This window comes from Myripristis murdjan, chromosome 14 (genome assembly GCF_902150065.1).
Source record: "Myripristis murdjan chromosome 14, fMyrMur1.1, whole genome shotgun sequence".
Classification (NCBI taxonomy): domain Eukaryota; kingdom Metazoa; phylum Chordata; class Actinopteri; order Holocentriformes; family Holocentridae; genus Myripristis; species Myripristis murdjan.
The window spans coordinates 12,649,055-12,669,568 of record NC_043993.1 but is presented as its reverse complement, the minus strand read 5'-3'; the positions used below and the strand labels follow the sequence as shown (position 1 = coordinate 12,669,568).

The 20,514-nt window shown below is 41.3% G+C and overlaps 1 protein-coding gene across 1 annotated transcript; it reads right to left on the bottom strand.

Annotated features, from left to right (window-relative positions):
* Positions 1-1,343: 1,343 nt before the first annotated feature.
* coro6 (coronin 6) lies at positions 1,344-19,427 on the bottom strand. Its single transcript, XM_030068818.1, has 11 exons — positions 19,302-19,427; positions 16,449-16,648; positions 11,261-11,383; positions 6,826-6,955; positions 6,469-6,647; positions 5,888-6,007; positions 5,647-5,751; positions 4,009-4,154; positions 3,188-3,245; positions 2,695-2,922; positions 1,344-2,284 (listed from the first exon to the last, which is right to left on the bottom strand). The coding sequence occupies exons 2-11, from the start codon at positions 16,644-16,646 to the stop codon at positions 2,162-2,164; spliced, it is 1,410 nt and encodes a 469-aa protein (XP_029924678.1). The 5' UTR covers positions 16,647-16,648; positions 19,302-19,427; the 3' UTR covers positions 1,344-2,161.
* Positions 19,428-20,514: the final 1,087 nt, after the last annotated feature.

The following is a 20,514-nucleotide window of genomic DNA, read 5'->3' as shown; positions in this document are numbered from 1 at the left end:
TTTATTATGATGTAATAATGTTCTCTGACAGCCATAAGCTGCTTTTTAGTAAACAACAGGCCATGTCGGGCATGTCCGTGTCCGACTGGAAACACTACTGGAACCGATGTTAAGTACGGACCTCCCGTAATTATTTTTTTATGGTAAAATATATAATTTGCGAGTAATCGATTACTCGTTCTTAATGTAATTCAAGTTCTCGAATATTGAAATCACTGAAAATGCCCATCCCTACTAGGGGCTGTTGAGCGCTCAAACTCTGTAAACAGAGTCAGTCCTGCTTACGGTGTTTAAGACAACTTGTGGTCAGATTAACCCTAAACCTAACTTTAACCTTAACCCTAATCACACTCCTAACCACGAGAGTTTGAACATGATTGATATTTTTTACGTGACTTTTCACACACACACACACACACACACACACACACGCACGCACGCACACACACACATACACACATGCACACGCACACACAGTTTAGTCCCTTAGCCCCTTGCTTAGTCCCTTGAAGTATATAATCATTGGTTCAATTAACCCTCCTATTATGTTTGGGGTCAATTTGACCCCAGCCAATGTTTAACGTCTCTAAATAAATGATTAAATTTTTTTTTTTTTTTTTTTTTTTTTTTTTTTGCTTCATATGTAATGAGTTTTCCTAATGTAATGGGTTCTACCGGGTAAATATGAAATTCACATGATGATATGTTTTCAGTGTCCTGTACACACTTTGTAACACATTGGTTATAAATACCAAAATTCTTATGGGCGTTATGTTTTATTTAAAGGACTATTTAAGTAATCAACAAAGAAACATTTAGTACCTGACACATAAACTTTGGTAACAATTTTAGTTATAATAATTTTGTGGATGTTTAAACTGCTGGGGTCAAATTTGGTATTATCTACTGATCTCATGTCTGTGGAAACTGCTGTGTTTGGTGGAAACACCAAACACACAGCATTATTGTCATTATGGGCAGAAATTATTCAACAACCCCATAAAGTAATAAATGCGATTGGGAAATTAGAATTTCGGACTTTCACTATTTTTTATTTATTTATTTTTTTTTTCATTCTTTAACTTTCAGGTGTCAACAGCTTTTAGCCAGTAAACTTGGCACCTAGTTTTTAACCCAATAAACTTAAATAGTCTGGAAGAAGGCTGAGGTGGACTTCAGTTGTTCACTTTAGGAAGAATTATTCCATCAGGATGTTTTAAATCCTGGTCTTTGGAATGTGCAGTACTGATGGGTTTCTGTCTCACCAGGCAGCTCACCTGCTGTCACAGGTGTAAATCACATTAAATGACCAGGGAAACACTGCTGCAAAAAAGGAAGAGGCACAGAACTTAAAAAACATTGTTTTAATTGATGCCATTATGTGTCTCATATATGATCCTTTACAGAACACACAAAAGTTTTTTGCTTTTTCACATTTTTGCTATAAGTTCAAAATTTTTTTCTCCTTCTGTCTATATCACTATTTACATTTTTGAAAGGTTGTCAGAGAATCAGAGCAACTTATTTCAGCGAGTTGGTCAGTAGAAGTCTGATAAAGAGGGCAGGGCACGCATGTGTGTGTGTGTGTGTGTGTGTGTGTGTGTGTGTGTGTGTGTGGATGTGTTGAGGTGTGTGTTTGTTGATTGCTCTGTCTGTGTGTGTTTGTACATCTGTTAATATCATGTATGTGTTTGGTAGTGGTGAATGTGGGTTTATGGCTATATAGTAACAAGGGAGGTTTTTTTTAAAATATAATTTCCCAAAACACCTGGAACATCATTCGTATTAAACCATTTAACACAAAGCAAACAAGTGATGAACAATATTTACTCCTGTTCAGTCCTTCAACCCAACTTGCACATGTCCCTCAAATCTGCAGTTCCCTTTTTCCCGCACTGTACCTCTTGCACTCTTCTCATACTTTTCAATTCACTCTAAAGTTGTGATAATTTACTATCTTGTGTTTTTTTTGTTTGTTTGTTTGTTTTGTTTTGTTTGACATATCATTAAAGGGGGCAGGATTGTTACAGAATATGGGGCAACAGGGGAGTAGTTCCATGTTCAATGTGTTTCTGAATTAATACTACTATTCTGAAATTCAGACCAGTTCCTCAGCAGGTGTGTGTGTGTGTGTGTGTGTGTGTGTGTGTGCATGCATGCATCAGGCAGTGCCGTTGGTGTACTGGGAAAGCTTATTCTCCAGGTCACAGATTCTCTTCTCCTGAGACAAAACTGTAGCCTTCAGATTCTGAATCTCCTCTAGCAACCTCTCAATCAACTGAGGCTGGAGAAGAGAGGAGAGGAGAGGAGGAGATAGGAGAGAGGAGGGGAGACGAAAGGAGATGAAATGAGAGGAGAGGAGAAGAGATCAAGAAATAAGGAAAATAGAAACAGCAGAAAAGAGGGAGAAAAGACAGTTAAGGTAGGAGGATATAAAGGAAAAAAGGAAAGACAAAAGAGGAAAGAAAGGTCAGGGACAGTGAGCGACTAGGAGATAAATTAAAACAGAGAGGAGTTTGGAAAAAATCTTTGGGGTAAAGTAAACAGGTACAAACAGAAGAGAGATAAATAAAGAAATGTGTTAAACACTGATAGAGCTACATATTGACATTTTATTGAATACAGCTGATAATATGTGGACTATATAAAATGCTGCACTCCACACTCTGTGCTGGATGCATGATGGAAACTTACTGGCAGGCTGTTGGCGTCACAGGTGGACATGCTGCGTCGAGTGGTGGGTCTGGAGTCCAGGACGTTCTTCTTTGCCACTTTGAGCTCGCGGCTCTTGGGCGGCACGTAGCCCTGTCGCATGGACACCAGAATGGGGTCGTCGTCGCGGCCATCCAGCCACTCTTCAGGCTCCATGGCTGGCTCAGGTCCTGCCGTGTCTGGGTACAGGTCATCCTGGAAAAGGTCCGACTGCACCAAGAAGGAGGAAAGGGGAAAAGGAAGATACATTTTTGTCTGTTGCCTTTGCTGGGTTGATGACTGTATGAGGCGAGTATTCTGAAACACCAATAATTAATTCAAACAGGAAAGGAGCTGAGTGGGGAGGAGGATCAAAAGAAAGAAAAAAATATCAGAGGACAGGAATGAACATCAAAGATATAGTGATCAGATCACCGGTGGAGTGCTGGCATAAATCATTTAAAAAGTCTCCTTATTTTTGTACTCGAGTACTTACTTTTCTGGGCACTGTCATTGTGATGGGTTCACACTTCTTGTCATGGAGCTTGTATAACCTGAGAGGAGATGGGAGGAGATCAGAGCAGGGCAGGGTGATAAGAGCAAAAGAGAGAGACAAGAAGAGAGAAAAGAATCCACAATTTGTACACCTTTTGTTGACATTGTTAACACAACATTGACCTCAAAACTGCACTGAGTGACTTCTGACCACTAGAGGGTGTTAAGAGCTCAAACTTATTATTATTTTTTTTATCAACACACACAGTCAGTCCTGCTTCCAGCTTCATATTAGATCACTTGTACAAAACCTAAAATTAAAGGATGGAATGGTAAATGGCGCCTCTCTTTTCTAATCTACTGAACACTCAAAATGGGTTACAATGTTTGCCTCACCCATTCACACACACATTCACGCACTGATGGCACCTTACATCGCTGCGACGTAAGGTGCCAAGGCAGACCTGGGAGGTCAAATCTGAGAGGTCCAGAGAAAATGTTTTACTGAAACACCCAGGAAAACTGACAGTCCATCTTCTCCGTCTGGCCCTCCCATGCAAGCTCTCACCAAGACCACATGCACAACCTCTCCAACACATTCACTACATTAAACAGAACAGAAATCAGATGACAGTACCTATGAGCACCAACACCCACCTGGCTAAATGGACAATACAGTGAGTTTTCACATAATCCACATATTCCACAGCCAGACAGCCCGCGTCAGTGTGACTATAAGCAACAGGACTAACCCCAGAGACGTCTTTGGACACAGTGGTGTAAAACTATAATCTTATGGTCTACTGTACACAGAACATTTACCTGGCAATCTCACACTTGGTGACGTCCACACCTCTCTTGGGCATGAAGCCCATACCTCTCTGCGGCTCCTTACTGCTGAACGTGCTGAGGTAGTGGACATATGGTGGCTCCTCCGTGATCTCAAAGTAACGGATACTGCTGTCCCCCTACACGCACAAACACACGCACATACAAAAGCACAAAAACCCCAAAGTGACTTTTTGATGCAGGTGACACTCTGGACACACACATTTAGGGCCCTATCGCAACGGGGCGCCAAGTGTCTTTGCTAGCTTCCAGCAGGCGCAGTTGAGATTCTCCCGTCCAGCGGCCACACTGTGTAAATAGCAAATGCGAATGTGCCCATCTGTGCGCCCATGGGCGTGTTGGTGTTAAAATGAGGTGTGGTCCGGCGTATTGTTGGCGTATTGCTGTCTTGGGGCAGCTGAAAACGATTGCGTGACTGACCCACAAAATCCAAGTCTGAAGTCAGTGGCGCAGTCTTCGCTGTTATTTTAAGGGCGCATCATCAAGACAGTAATGTGCGCCTATGCGGGTGCCAACGCGCGTACACTTGTTACGCACAGTCAGGGACACCTGCTGCACCCCAGGGAGCTTTGATGGAAACCTGCTGTTGCCGAAGATGATCTGCTCGTGCGCTTTCACTTCGTGCACGAGAAGTGAAAGCAGAGAAGCGTTCTTTCTTACCTGGCAAATAATATAATATAATATAATATAATAGCAATGCGTCAAGGTGCAAGCGCGTATGGATTTTAAAGGGAATGGGAGATGACACTCCGACTGGTGTATTGCATGTTACGCCCAATACACACCCATGATTCATGATTTAACTGGGAGACCTTTGAACCATGCGTCTGGTGCAACAGCCCCTTTTAATAAAGCAAAGTGGACTTGGACACGCCCTAAATGTACTTGCACTTGATCGTTAAAACGGAGCGCTTGATTGATCGATCGAGTAATGAACTGATTTTGTTTGACTACTTAAAAATGCGATGTGCATACAGTACAATAAAATTAGTCAGGATATTGCAATAAAGCCACATTTCCATTTGTGGTCCTTAATTTTATTGTGTGTATTGTACATTTTGATACACTAAGACCCTGCTCACATTCGCGCTAAAAACTTAAGTTGAGTCATGCAAATCAGCATGGCTGTGCATAAATGGACAACAGGACTTGACAAGTGTAGTTTATGAGCAGCAAAATAATTGAAAATAGAGTCCTGGTACTCATTCCTACATGTAGGTGTTCTCAGTCTTCTACATGCATGTGTGTACAGACACAGAACATGGGTTAACATCAAATGTCAAGCCAGAAGAAGCTAATGTGAGCAGGCCTTAGAGGAGGAAAATATGTGAATTTGACTTTGAATGAATGAACTAATTTTTAGTTATGTGTCATGTCAAATTTTTGGCCCCATCCCACATGGGATTACAAGACACCATTGTTAGTCAACGGATAAAGACACTTCCTCTGATGATTTAAAAAAAAAAAAAAAAAAAAAAAAACACTGAGAAATAAAGGCACAGCCATAGCATACATAGATAAACACAGTTTCAAATACAAAGTCAAATCAGAATCAAACACAGATTTGACTTTGAAAATGAAAACATTCTCAGTAAAGCAGTGACTTGGTACCTTTCCACAGAGGTAGACCATGTTTGCATCTGCATCATAATATGGAAACAACACTCCATTGCTTGTGTCCAACTCCAACAGTGCAATAGGTTCCTCGAAATTTGTCTGTGGGGAGAGGGAAAAGGGATGAAGAAATAATATGTCTTTTTGTCTTTGTGTACATGTGTAAGGGTGTGTATTCCTGCCGATTTAAAGTGCATGTACAATGTGTGTGTGTGCGCTGTGTAATGATGTCCATTACCGGGTCCCAGAGCCCCAGCTCTCTCTGGCTCATTCTGGTGAAACCTGTGGTGAAAATGTTTCCATCTCTGGTGAAGATGGCTCTCATTGGCCGGATCCCTTCATGTGGAGACAGACGTTCCTGTTGGTCAACAGAGGGACAGACATTAGTACATAAACTCAATTCAGTGCTGCTCTGACCTCTCTTTCTTTTTTCCTCTGTTTCCATAAATCATTTAATCTATTTAGGGAATCATTTCACCTCACAGCTGATTTATATCAGATTTATACACTGGAAAAATGAGCCTGTCATTCTGCCATTTTCTGTGGGCAGCAGTGCCCTGTTCTACCACAGTGAGACAGTACAAATCTCTGTGCAACTTATGTTCTCTTACTGAGAAATCAAACATCACACTGTGGACACCATATCCTGCTGCCAACATTTTTGTGATTGTTATTGCAACTTGTTTGTCTCAGAAATATCTAACTTTTCACAAAGGAGTGTGAAAGATTTCGTAAACTGATTATTTTAAAACACATATTACATATGACAAACTGACTGCCAACAACACTGACCATCAGTGTGAGGAAACGCCCACTCACCGCAACCACCTCCCTCTTGCGGGGGTCGCAGACACGCAGGCGTCGGTCCTTACTGGTGGTACAAAACAGGCTCCCATTTCGGTTCCAGCTGACGTTGTAGATGAGGTCTGGGTGGTCATCCATTGTGATGAGGGGCTCTCCTGTCCCCACGTTCCAGATAATTATCAGGTTATCACTGCCTGAGGGTGGGAGGCAGAGGATGGGCATTTGAATGTATACCTTGTGTAAGTAGAGCAAAGGAGTGGGCTCTAATTCTATTTATTTTCCTTGTGCTTTACTCTTAAATGATCATTCTATGATTGGTCACAAGAGTATTGAATAGATGGTAAGGCCCTGGTACATGTGTGTGTAGCCCACCTGCAGTGAGTAGTATATTGCGTGCGGTTGGGTGCCAGCTGACGATCCCGACACGTTTGGAGTGTCCCTCCAAAACCACGATGGGCTCTGAGAGAGGACGGCTCAGTGCATGATCAGGGATCTGCCACACCTGCAGGGAGGAGACACAAGTCACTGTCATCCTGTGTGTGTCCTGTTAATAAATACACACACACAAAATGCTGCACAGAGGAATCAGAGCACTGCTGTAGAGATGCAGAACCACATTTTTAAACTATTTCTTGAAGAGGACATCAAGAAAATGGATTGGTTGTCAAAACACAGCAGTGATACAGCAGAAAATAAGGAGAAAGAAGAGAAAAAGAAGCAAAAACAGAGCGATCAAAATATCATCAGTATCAGGTTGTTGTTTCAGACTCTTATGGTGCTGTGTTGTAACTCTTAATTTATGGTTGTTGTTGTTTTTTTTTCTGCCCAAATTGTTTGTGCACTGGTCAGGGGTTACATGGCTGAAAAAAATATTTCAAAGGGAGTTGCCTACATTAGTGAAAAGGTTTGAGAACCACTAGTCTTTGGTAACAGCTCAGTCATTTGAATTGACTCAACTTTACAAAGGCAGTGATTACTGTGACAGAGACACATTTTGGTTGTTTTATTGCTGGTAATAACCAAGTTACAGCCAGAGAAAATCAACTTGTTAATTTAACATGCGTCCTTCATTGTCCACAGGCTGTATGTGTGTAATCACAGACTACATGCTCAATATGTGAGAACAGCAGAGAAAACCCTCATTTATAAAGCTGCAATCAGGAACACTGATAACTGCAAAATCAGTATCTATACCAAATTTAACCTGTTTTTGAAGACGATGACAACACAATGAAAGCATTTTTAAACACTAACATGTAAGCTTATTTTCATATATGCCGTTTATTTCAAAATTATATATATAAAAAAAATGCATGAGCCATTGGTATATTCTGCATTAAGGGGTACTTTCATGGATTTCTTACTGACTGTGCATATGAGCAAAAGGGGCGATGGTGATGCCACAAAACACTAACGGCAAAGCTGACCCAATAATTTACATTTATAAATAAATGTCTAAAAATAACGGGACACTTTACTATGACCTTCTTATCCCTTAATGCCACACAAACCCTGCCAGGGAGTTTGATTAATAACTACGCTATAAAGACTTTGTCAGAATGTGGCATTTTTAATCACAGTACACAGTAGGCCATAAGTTGATCCACTTATTTGCACACATGCTCTAGTACACTCATTAAGTACACACACGCACATACACACCCGGAGCCCCCCCCCCCCCCCCCCCCCCCCCCCACCCCCCTTGTTCAGCACTTGCACAGACATAAACACACTAATGATAGCAGTTTTAAATGACACAATAATCCTTCTCTGTGAAGTAAAGGCAGTGACATCACAGTTATGGCCTGCTGTTGCGGCCACATGGCCAAGAACAGACAGCTGCATCTGTCTGTCTGTCTGTACGCTGGACCAACCCCAACTTCATACACATAAACAAAGAACACACACACGCACATTTGCTCGGACGCCCACAGGAGTTACTGTGCAACCACATAGCACTCAAACGCATCACAGCAGCTGCTGCCATAGGAGAAGCAGCAGTTCAATCATTCAGTCACCCAGGGATTTCTATGATGTTGTTATGAACATGTATGGGCAGCTCTTTCCTCACTAATAACTGTATTGACATGCATATAAATATTTCAAATAAACAGACATCTTGACATACTATTATGCAAAAAACGGTTAGTGCTAATTGTCAGCCAAATGTCAGCTTGACATACAGACATGCAGCCAAATGTCAGCTTGACATACAGTGGTGCGAAACACACACACACAGATATACAAAGGAAATGTAACATGCCCTGAAATGCGTCCTATGGCTTGAATATATCTCTTATTTGAAATTCTGCACAGAGTAACTGTACAAAACACAAAACTGTGCAAGACAATCTGCTTTTACACCCGATTTAGTTTCATTTCCTAGTCGCAAGACTAGGAAATAAAGCTTAGAACAAGAAAATATATCTAGAACACAGGAAAAAAATTACCCTCGGCACTGTCACAGATTGCATGAAGCAGGTCTCCTATTGATGTCAGTGGAGCAGCTCAATAAAGTATCACTTGGTTACATCACACACTGTAATCTTGGCTCTCACTTCAAGCTGAGGGTTTTATTTTCCTATAAAAATTTTTTTGGCTAGACGGATGACTCTCACGGGCACTTTATGGATGGAGTTGTATTTTGACATGCACTATAATTTACCAAAAGGTAGTATAAATACTCTTTATGAAGCAAAATATAAATTACATACATGACATGACATAACAGAGAAAATCCACCTGCTATACTACACTATACACTAAAAGAAAACATGAATAATAAAATGTTAAAGTTCAAATCAAGTGAAAATGTGTATGAAAATGGATAGTTAATGGGGCATTTAAGCTTCTATGTGACTTTAGGATCAATTAAGTTGTTCTTCACTGATCTGATGAATAATAAAATACCAATGCAATGCATGACTGATAAAAATACACTGAAACATATGCATGTTACTGTTGTCATGCATACAGAAAGAATTAAGTTTAACCTTTTTCATCCAATTCCTACACTCAAGCCCCTGAAACCAGTCAACACAATAGCAGCCTCTGCTGGAAAACTAAGATAAATCATGCCACTCAGGGCAGCAGGAACCCACAGTGTGTCACCGTCATGCTGGCAAGACCTGTAGCTCCTTCTGAGACTGTCTGTCTTCAGTCCAGACAAGTGATACCCCTGCTCACATGAATAAAGGCTGAGCAACCAAGTGGGTCAACACACACTCCTGAATTAGTCAGAGAGCACTATTTCTGCCAGAAAGATGCATTTAAAGGAGGATACCACTCTCATGGCCCATTTACTACCGTCTGCATTAAGTTTACATATGCCCCGGGTACTCTGCAGTACATGCGTGCAAGTAATTTTTTTTAACATTTACTCATTGAACACACATTGAAATGAAGTGCTGTCCCAACAATGTCTAACAAAGACATCACCAATAACAAGAGGTGGATGTGACAACAAAGTAAGTTTTTGATGGATTATGAAGTGGCAGAACATTTCATCTTGTGGGTGACAGTAAGCACAGTGTACCACGATCACAAAGGATGTCAGCGACTGGTGGAAAGTTGTGTCTGCATTGTGGCAGACACACACACACACATGCACATGCACATACACACACACACACACACACACACACACACACGTTGCATTCGTTTATTGCAAAGAATGTTTCTTGTGTGACTATCCTATTTTGTTTACTTTCTCCTCTCACCATTGACTTTCCCCCTCTCTCTCTTTGCACCATGCATGCACACACACACACACTCCTCTGTTCTGCTCCTCCTAACACACACATACACATGAGCATATGCACACACAAATGCCTCTGCCACTCCCACCTTCCCTCCGTGTGGTAACGCAGGTTGTGTCTGTGGTAACATCATTGGGCTACTCATCAATAACAGATACTTAAAATGACATGTTGTTGATTTATTTGATGTATTTAGGCTACCAACTGACTATAGATATGTGTTGTGAATTTAGGACATGAAGCTGATTTGTCAGAGTTAGTTAAAGTCATGTTTACTGTGAGAGGTCAAAGCCTTTGATAAACCACATCAGTTTTAATCTCTGGCTTTGGGGTTTCTGAATCAAAAGGCTCAGGTCCAAGTCATGAGTCTTTAGTGTTCAAGTCAAAGTCAAGTCACACATCTTTCTGGATTTTATAAAGTCAAGTCTAAAGTCACCAAATTTGTGACTTGAGTCCAAGTCTAGTCCAAGTCATGTGACTTGAGTCCACACCTATGGAGGGAAATGTATTGAAAACTAAAAAAACCAAAACGACACCACCAGGAATAATGTAAGGAAAGGAGCAATTTAAATGATTGGCACAATCTTGGAGAAGACTTTGACTTCTCCTTTTTCTTGTGTGTGTGCTCTCACAAACACTCACACACGCACACACAGCTCAGTCCCTTGTCATAAGTGTGAGGGGCTGCACTGGGACAGGTCAGAACAGTGGGATTAGCAGCTAAGTTACTGTGATGAGATTGGCCGCAGACAGACAACAGATACTGTCTGCACTGCCAGAGACAGGATATGATGAGCATGAACAGGCTGACTGAGGGGGGAGACAGGAGGAACAGGTGGGCGGATAGACAGGCAGGCAGTCAGACAGGTAACTGGTTTGCTTCACTGATTGTTCTCTTGACAGACAGGAAGACATGGTGAACACAGACTTAAAAGACTTCCATGCTCGCAATTTTCTGAGTCATCACACAGCAAACTCCTCCACACACACACACACACACACACACACACACACACACACACACATACAGAGAACGTCGCTGTCATTACCATAGCGGTGCAGTCCTCCGAGCAGCTGGCTATGATGTTGTCGTTGTGAGGGCACCAGTCGATATCGAGGACGGGTCCAGAGTGGCCGATCACCAGTGGGTGGTTCTTATCCACTCGACCTGTCTGCAACACACAGCAGCGGTGACAACAGAGCATGTTAGGCTCTGGACCATATCTTGCTATTGAGTGTCATGAGAGAGGGAGAAACAGCAAACACATGTTTAAAATTATAATGAAAAGTAGAAAAGAGAAACTTTCTGAAGATAATTTGAGGGTGATTGAAAGAAACGTTCCAACAAAACAATGCATTAATGAACCTAAACTAACAGGTTGGTGCATGATGTTGTTTGTAGTTTCCAGCATAGTGTAGATTACAGCTAGTCTGGTGGTTGGTCATTACTACAGTGTTCTACCTGGTTGCTAGGGTGTTGCTAGGTGGTTCTGTGTTGTCCTGGGTGTTTACTAGGGTGTTGCTAGGTAACAGCTGTGGTGTTCTTGGTGACTGGTTGGGTATTTCTAGTATTGTCTGATTCAACACAACAGATTCAAATCATGTTTGAAAAAAAAAAAAAATAGGGAATGCTGCACTGAGTCAAGAACAATCATGATGGTTATGTGTGAAGTAAAAAAATGAAACAAACAAAAAAAAACAGGGCATGTAGTCAAGTAAAAATACAAAAACAATGGTTGCCAAAAAAGAAGGCACTGAAATCTGATCGCAGGTTTTAAAATCCCTTATTAAATCACGGATACACCAATGCATTTCAACTCAGAACTTAAACTTACATTAAGAATGCCCTGGAGTCATTTTTGACAGCCATATCTGAGTTGTACAACAAAAACATCAGTGCATCCACTGTTTCCATAACGACAGATATATAAGCCAGTCAGTGACAGGCTGCTGTCTGTACGATCTCTCAGCACCTCTCACCCTTTGTCTCTCTTGTACAGCTGTATAAACTCTAAAGGCCATAGAGGCTAAGAGTATTTCGAACTAACCAAAAACATAATCCTCTGTATCATCTCAAGAAAAAAAGAAAAAAAAAAAGCCTAATATAACACCGTGCACGTAGCCTCTGTTGGGACAGTTTTAGCTTTGGTGATGGACATTGTAATCTACATTTCCAGAAGCAGAGAGCTGGCAGGTGTTGGTCAAAATGTTCAGCGGGACAGAGCGTTGCTGCTGCTGCTCGGCACGGAGCAAAAGGGAGCGACAACAGGGACACAAATGTGAACGTTCCGGCAGAATTCAAGAATACGCTACAGGCTGCTCACATTAACAGTGTAATGTGATCAATCTAAAGGCCTTGTGATAAGAAGTGGGAGTTTACAGTGTCAACCAGAGTCCATGTGTTTGGCAGTGAAAAGCTTTTCCATCCAGTCAAAAACTTTCTATAAGTGCAGTAAAGAAATTTAGCACAAAAAAGTGCTAAATTTCAGTCAATTTTGATTTACTTTTAGTCTTTAGTCATTTAACTAAAATGAATTTTAGTTTTAGTCACCTTTAAATGCAAACTAATTTGCAAACTAATGAAAGGATCCCATCCATCCAACTGCGATCCGGAGTTGAGAAAACTAATGTCATGATATTTCATCATGGTTTCTTGTCATCAAAGCCTCATTTTAGTTTTGCTTTTCATCTCTGGAAAAAAGTGTCATAGATGTATACTTTTCCTTATAGTTTTAGTCAAAGAACTCAACCCCTGCTGCACCATGGTGGCTGCAGCAGGATAAAGACAAAGCCTGACATTTTCAACTGACACAGATGATACAGACCCATGATCAAAATCCCTTATGATGTAACTTTCGGGTTATTTCATCTTTTCCTGTTCCTGTAGTGTGAACACGTGTAGCCAACTTCTAATATATCACTCCCTGCACACACACACACACACACATACACACACACACACACGCACACACACACATACACATACACCCAAGAGGGGTGTATTTATAGCTGAGCGACGAGGCGTTGAAAGGGGAGTTTTTCTTTTGGCCTGTTGGGGACTCAGAGGGGGGGATGGAGAGCAGGGTGGTGTGTATTAATAGCCCGTCTATCCACCAGGACTCCGATACATGACGACGTCTATCTCCAAGAGTTTCTGAGTGTCGCTCCAGCTAACTTCGGTTTTACTGCATGTTTACCCGAGATCTCCCTCACTAGTTACTGGTGCTGTCATATTTATGAATGTCCCCTTCTGATGACCTCATTACCCACTTCAAATGTCTGACCCCTTCTGAAAACAGCTCATCTCAAAAAGTAACATATGGTCATCTCCGCCTCATCGCTCAATCAGTCTAAATCATACAATAATTCATCTGTGACATGTGCATTTGGTTAAGGGCTGTACAACAGTGTCACTTTCACTTTATTTTTAATTACTTGCTTTTTATTTTGCTCTTAAAATTATTTATTCCTATTCCTATTCATTCCACTAAGAATGATGTTTCATGATGGTTTTCAAAATAAAAAAAATAGTAATAAATAGCTTAGCTAACAGAGTATTTCTTGAATGGCATCAAAGACCTTCTCAAGTTTCATACACAAAACAGTAAGAACATAATGCTGGACTCTGCTTGGCAGACAGTAGCAGCACACCAAGCTCAAATGTCATAAACTTGCTGAGTGGAGGCATTTCACAGGGCAGGTCAACTAAACTGCTGCAAACTTGGCTGATTGGAGGGACTTAACCACTGTTTTGGGAGGGAGTGTCAATCACAGGCCGCCTTGACCTGTGATCTACGCTACGAAACTGCTTTTAGAGAGGAACAGCTATTTGAAAATGTAGTAACTGTGAATTTAACTGCCTATATGGAATTGACTGTTCTTTGAACCACTGATCATTTATCTGCATCAATCAAAGTCTGACTCTTGCTCTGTCTATCCTTATAACATGTATCAAATCAAACTCACTGCACAAGGCGCAGTAAACAGCTCTTTAGCTATTAACCCTCAAACAACACACACAACACAACCTATTTTGGCACGACGAGGCCACTGGACTTGTAGTGTGTCTTGAAACGGGAATGGGTTGAAAGATGATATCCCAGTGCATTAAAATATTCAAGCCAGTTTAAGTTTGTCTTTCTGATGTCCATCGTTTATTTTAAGGCAATGTTGTTATCATCACGAGGCCGGAGGAACTTTAACACCCCATTGAAGCATCTCAGTCTTGAGGGTCTGATCTGTCTCGACCTGCTGCCTTCTTGTCACTCTATTTCCGCAACATGGCATCTTTCTCCAGGTTTTTGCCAACCTGGAGGTTGGGACCTAAGGCAAGATCCCCTGCTGGTAAAAAGCAAAATTGAAAGGTTAAAGTGATGGGAACGTAGGTGGTATTTTAAATAATTGCTTTCAACAGTGGCAGCACTTTTGGAAGCTACTGTACAGAATAATGCTTGATCCCAGCTGACCCCCAGCTGTCTTCCTAGGAAATAAAGCATTATCATTCATCTTATTATACCCATCCCTAATACTAAGAGAGCATAAGCACAGTCTTTTTTATGTAAATCAGCTGTCGGAGGGTCAAAGGAATTTTCTAGCCACCTGTGAAAACACGTTTGAGGATCCATTTTAGGGCTGGGACGATATGCTTATCTCTTAGTAATATCCTGAAATTTGGGTGCCGACTCAATATATACTGTGATTGTTAAGTATTACAATTTGATTTTAGAGTGTTTTATGATTTTTGTTTGCTTTTTAACACTAGACCATGAGAAAAAGTTAAATCATGCACTTCTAGAGACTGCATATCACAAGTTATCAATATCAATGTACATCATGTTTTTTAGTACTTAATGCAATTCTACAAGTATTGTGATTTGATTTTACGATTTATTGCAATTTTTTCTTTTTTGAATAATATTGACTGAGGAATCAAATAATCACAATTAACGATCAATCAACAGCCGGACATTTGTGTTTTTGGTGTTTCTTGGGAGGTAATGGGTTTAAATTGTGCATTATCTTTAAATAAATCAGTTTAAAAAAAACAAAAAAAAAACAAAAACAAACAAACAAACCCTAGTCCTTTCCCTTCTAGCTAAATGTTACAGTACGCTCTAAGGGAAGCCTCCAGAGAGCAGCCATGCTTTGCCAAGAAAACTAACACCACCTTCAGCCACTGTCCGTCAGCAATATTGAAGTTAAAGGTGCCATTACCAAAACTGAAGGAAAAACTGAAGTGAGGCCTTGAAAGACTGAACTGATGAGCAGAATATTTCATGGATGAGTCAACATGTCTAAGTGGTCTTTGTTTAGTGGAGTTCAGTTGGTGCAGTTTTAATACTCCAGGTATTTGGAAACTAGAGTCACTTCTACATGACCGATTACAGTTGCAAAATGCTATTTATCTACATCTGAAATTTCAGAAGAAACAAAGATGGCCACATCTTCTAAAATGTCATCAAGTAAAAAGAGCTGAAAATAACTGCAGCAGAGTGAATGTTATTTTCTGGCCAGGCAATCATTTTGTCAGAGCAGGTAGACACTTCTGGTGGTGGTTTTCATCTTTTTGGAAGTGTTCCCAGAAAAATATAAAGATTCAAGATGGAAGTGGCCACCCTGGTTTCAAAATTCAGCTTTGCTTGAGCTCGATAAATCTACTGAACCATCTTTACTTCTCATTCTTCTCGCCCTCTTCTCTGCTTCCCACTTGTACCTGCACCTCTCCTCTCCTCTTTTTTCACCTCTTTTCCCTTCTCTCTCTCTCTCTCTCTCTCTCTCTCTCTCTCTCTCTCTCTCTCTCTCTCTCTCTCTCTCTCTCTCTCTCTCTCTCTCTCCTGACCCTTGCATGGCAAAAACATGAAGCTGGTATGGGTGAATATGACCTGATAGCACAAGTTGAAAGGTGACTAACAGGGACAGGGACTGCTGAGTCCTAAGCCTGACAAGAAGAAGCGGCCATGCAAACATAAGAAATAAACTCAATTTAAGAAGATGTATTACTTTTATGTATCTGCAAACTTGAACAACCCGCTTCCAAAAGGCAGAAACCTTAAAGAGTGAGTGTCGACTGTGTGATGTGTTTTATGCAGATTTCTTCATCTTTTGGCACAGTTTCGGGACATGTACGTGTCTTTCCATCATTACAAATGGACATACTGGCATAAACACTGAGGTCATGAGAACCCTGTGTTATCATCCCTCGCAGTTCACAAATGTTTCCTATTTGACCTTACTGACCTTAGAGAGCGGCAGCACCAGGAATGCCCCTCCACCGCTGGATTCAACAATCACCGCCAGGAACTTTGGGTTGACGGCGCAGAAGGAGCTGTCCCACGTCACCTTGGAAACGCGGATGTCATCGTAGCCCTGCTCGGCCTTGACCGCCTGGCCGAACACGTGGCGGAACTTACTCTGCCGCACGATGCTGCGACTCATGGCTGTAGCAGTCAGAGAAAGGAAGAAGAAAAAAGTGAAAACAAGGGAACAAAACAAGAAAAAGTCAAAGACAGAAAGAAATGGGATGAGAGGTGATGAAGTGAAGTGGGGAAGAAAGCATGCAAGAGAAAAGTGGACTGAGGAGAAAAGAATGAAAAGACAGTCCAGGGGGGAAAAAATCAAATTATCATCCATTTGTAACAGTGTCAGCAATACACAGAGTCAAAGCAACCAGATCTAATCTAATAATCCAACATTAAATGTAACAGATATGGGTCATTAGCACCTTAATTTGATTTGATTTGTGGTACTTGTGTGTTATTTAATCATAGTAGATGTCAAACGGGGGATTCCTCAGTTTTTGAGACATGAATTTTAGGACATGAATTTTAGGACATAAAAATGAATCTTATGCCATCACTTATCACATGAAGAAACCAGCCTGAGACTGCAGCGCTTACACAAACTGTTTATTACTACATATACAGTATCACAAGCAGCCTCCTATCAGATTTTACCCTCCTCTTATCTCCACTTTTCCAATACAATTAAATATTGATGTAGTTAAACCATTTTAAGTAATTAGGCTATATCTGTTCAACATTGACTGCATGTGTCCTCTAGCACTGTTATAACTTCACTGTCTGTTGTTATGGAGACTAACTTTGACTATTCTGAACTTTGTTTCCTTGCTTCCGAACTTCCTTCAGGTGACTGTCTTAACTTGGATGATTGCTTTGATGCTGTGTTCTGCAGTAAGCAGCCGTTATTTTTCTCCAAGGTTGAATATGAGGCAGTGACTCAGTTGTGCTTTTAAGCTGTCTTCTGAAAGCGGAGTGGGCAGGCCAGTCCACTCACCTTCAGTATATTTTATCCAGACATTTGGAGAGGCGGGCAAAATAGGGGAGAGAGCTCTGGCAGGATTCAATCCTATAACAGCAGTGACTGAAATTCTGATTCTTTTGTTTTCTTTGTCCATTGCACCCTTATTTAGCAGCTTCACCACACACTACTGCGACAATGTTAAACATATGGGACAGGAGTTATTCAATACTGGCCTACTGCAACGTTTGTTCCTCTGCATGTCCTTCAGTACATTTGTAATAAACATCTCACTTTCTGCAATTGTTGTATGCAGTTTGTAATTAGCTCTGGATTGTGTTGCTGGTTCTGACATTTTGCTGTCCTGTTGCTGTCCTGGGCAGCAGGCCAGGGGGCCTGTAAGCCCCAAAAACACACGAGACATTCTATAACAGCAGCAGCCATCAGTGCAGATATTAATAGTCGATTGTCCCACCAAACAGTATGTGACAGCCAAACATCAAAGACACACAGTAATACAGGGGGAACAAAAAAAAAGTCAGGGCCAAAGCAGAACACACAATATGTTACCAGTCTGAACTCTATGATAAATTGCAGCTTTATTTCCTATCATTCTGTAAAACAACAGGCTGAAAAAAGTGAGGTGAATGTGTTCTTTAAAACACATAGAAAACTGGACTCTTACTTCGAGACACTTTTCTACTCCATCGCTGAACTGACTTATATAAGGCTAAAACTAAAAACCCAAATCCAGAAGTAGGCCTGCCTCAGTCCCTGAAGACATCCAATAAACGCAGCAAGACTCTTCCTCTAGTATAGTGGATGATCATAAATTCAAACTGTCTGGCTCTAAAAAAAAAAACAAAAAAAAACAAGAAACCACAAGGAGTATGTCTAACCTGCCTTTCGATCGGGGTCATTGTTCAGCTTGTATTTGAGTAAATGGAAATGGAAGTGGGGGACAATGAAGGAAACTTTGTGACAGTGAACTGACGAACAAAGACACATATTCTGTTAGGGGCCAATATGTTTGCCATTAGACTTGGGAGTTTGGACCCCAAAAAGCCCTGGAGACTAAATGAGTCAACTGACTTTCATAGAAGTTATCATGAGACAAGTTTTTTTTTTTATTAATTAAGGTTGCTACATTGTGTCTGGAGCACAAATAAAGACATAATTCATTACTTTTATGCATTGAAATGTCTGAACTGAACACAAAATGTGGTATTGTGTGGTTTGTTTCTATGTAAAAGGTTGTTTGTTGCTGTTTAATGGTACTTCAAATGTATAAGACCCCCCTCCTCTCTAGTGCATGGCTCTAGAGAGTCGAGACAGAGCGAAAGAATGACACTGCCACTTTCCTAATATAGACATGCCAAACTGCCCTGTCCCACCCCAGCCAACCCCTCCTCCCACCATCCTGCCAGCATGTTCCTGCGATCCTAAATGGTCCTATTCTGAACCCTGCACTGCTCCTGGCTCTTCTGGGTCTTTACTGTTCATGGAAAGACAATTAAATTAAACAGCCCGCACATGAACCCACACACATAAAGACCCAGCAATACACTGTCAGAGGGAGAAAAGCTGGTTTGAGGAAGAGGAGGAGGGGGTCTCTAATGTAAAACGTGCTCCTTAAAGTAGCCCACAGCTGCCATTCACGACCCTCTGAAAGCGCACAGTCACAGTGTAAGTGTCTTTACCGTTTGAGGGGAGACGCACTTTTCCCAGCAGTGCAGTACAGGAGCTGACGCACCTCTCACACACTGCACCACACACACACACACACACACACATACACACACTGAGGAGAATGAGGAGCCACACTCAACTCACCTCGGGTTTTGGGGAGATCGCGCCTCCGGATTCTCCTGCCTGCCCCCTTCCCTGGTTAGTCTCTCGGTCCCGTTAGTACTCCCCGGGTATTCCTGTGGTGACGGACTGCCCGCCAGCCGGTGTGCCGGAGTCGGTGCGGACTTGCTGAACAGGCGCACTGGACAACTACGTGACGCTCCTGAGCGAAGGGGAGGGGAGGGGGGGCACCGGGAGAGAGAGAGAGAGAGAGAGAGAGAGGGTGTGGGGCAGATAGTGAAGGGGGAGGAGGACCGGGGCGTCTATTTTGGAACGGACTCTGTTAATTTCAGGGCAGTCTGTCGCGCGCCAGAGACGGGGCCCGCGCGCCCCTGGGTCACCGGTCACGGGCCGTTGTGCTCTTTGGTAGACAACCCAGTGTGTGAACTCCTCCAAGCTACCCTGAAGATACCCTGACAATCTAGTGACTGCATAACAATTCAGTGTAATTGTTAATAGCTCACTAATTGGAACATAACCACCCACGCGGCCTTCTCGCGCTCTTCCTCAGCTCAGACACTGCGGAGCTGTGGACTGGACTTAAGAACAGAGTTGAACCTCAAGTCGAGCAAGAGCGCGTTTTTGATGGCTATTTTATTCTAGGAAGATGTTTTAACTAATTTACGCAATAAAATAATTATCCCGTCAGAGTAGTTTACATAAGCTGTATGACGGAATAATATAGAATTTATTAATTGTGTAATAGGAGTAAATTCATAATGATAAATGATGATATAAAACTGACATCAATATTATTATTGCTGTTGATTATAATAATCCTAATAATGGAATGTCATTGAAACGGCCTGTCTCCTCTCCACCATCTTCTCCTTCAAGATATCTTGAGGTGCCTCTTCACGTTAAAAAAAAAAAAAAAAAAAAAAAAAAAAAAATCTGACTTTCTCATTCATTTAGGTTGTTCAGTTTTAATATTTCTGATAATACCTGAAAGCAACATCATGAGGTACTTGTGTCATTTCGCAACCACTTTGCCCTTTGTTCAAGAATTGTTGCTTGAGGGAAGCATAAAAATTTATTATTCATTTTTTATGAATATCATTAAATAAGAGAATTGCTGTATATTTGCATACTTGTTCTTTTTTTTCTTTTTTTTTTTTTTAAATGCACTGATGCAGCTTTCAGTTTATGGTAATCATAAATAAGCAACTCAAGTAGTTCCAAGAAAAAAAAAATAATT

Coding starts and splice junctions, on each gene's coding strand:
- coro6 (XM_030068818.1), bottom strand. CDS start 16,646: ATGAGTCGCAGCATCGTGCGGCAGAGTAAGTTCCGCCACGTGTTCGGC. Junction 6,008..6,468: donor GCAAGAGGGAGGTGGTTGCG/GTGAGTGGGCGT, acceptor GTTGACCAACAG/GAACGTCTGTCTCCACATGA. Junction 4,155..5,646: donor TGGTCTACCTCTGTGGAAAG/GTACCAAGTCAC, acceptor TTGTGCGTGTAG/GGGGACAGCAGTATCCGTTA.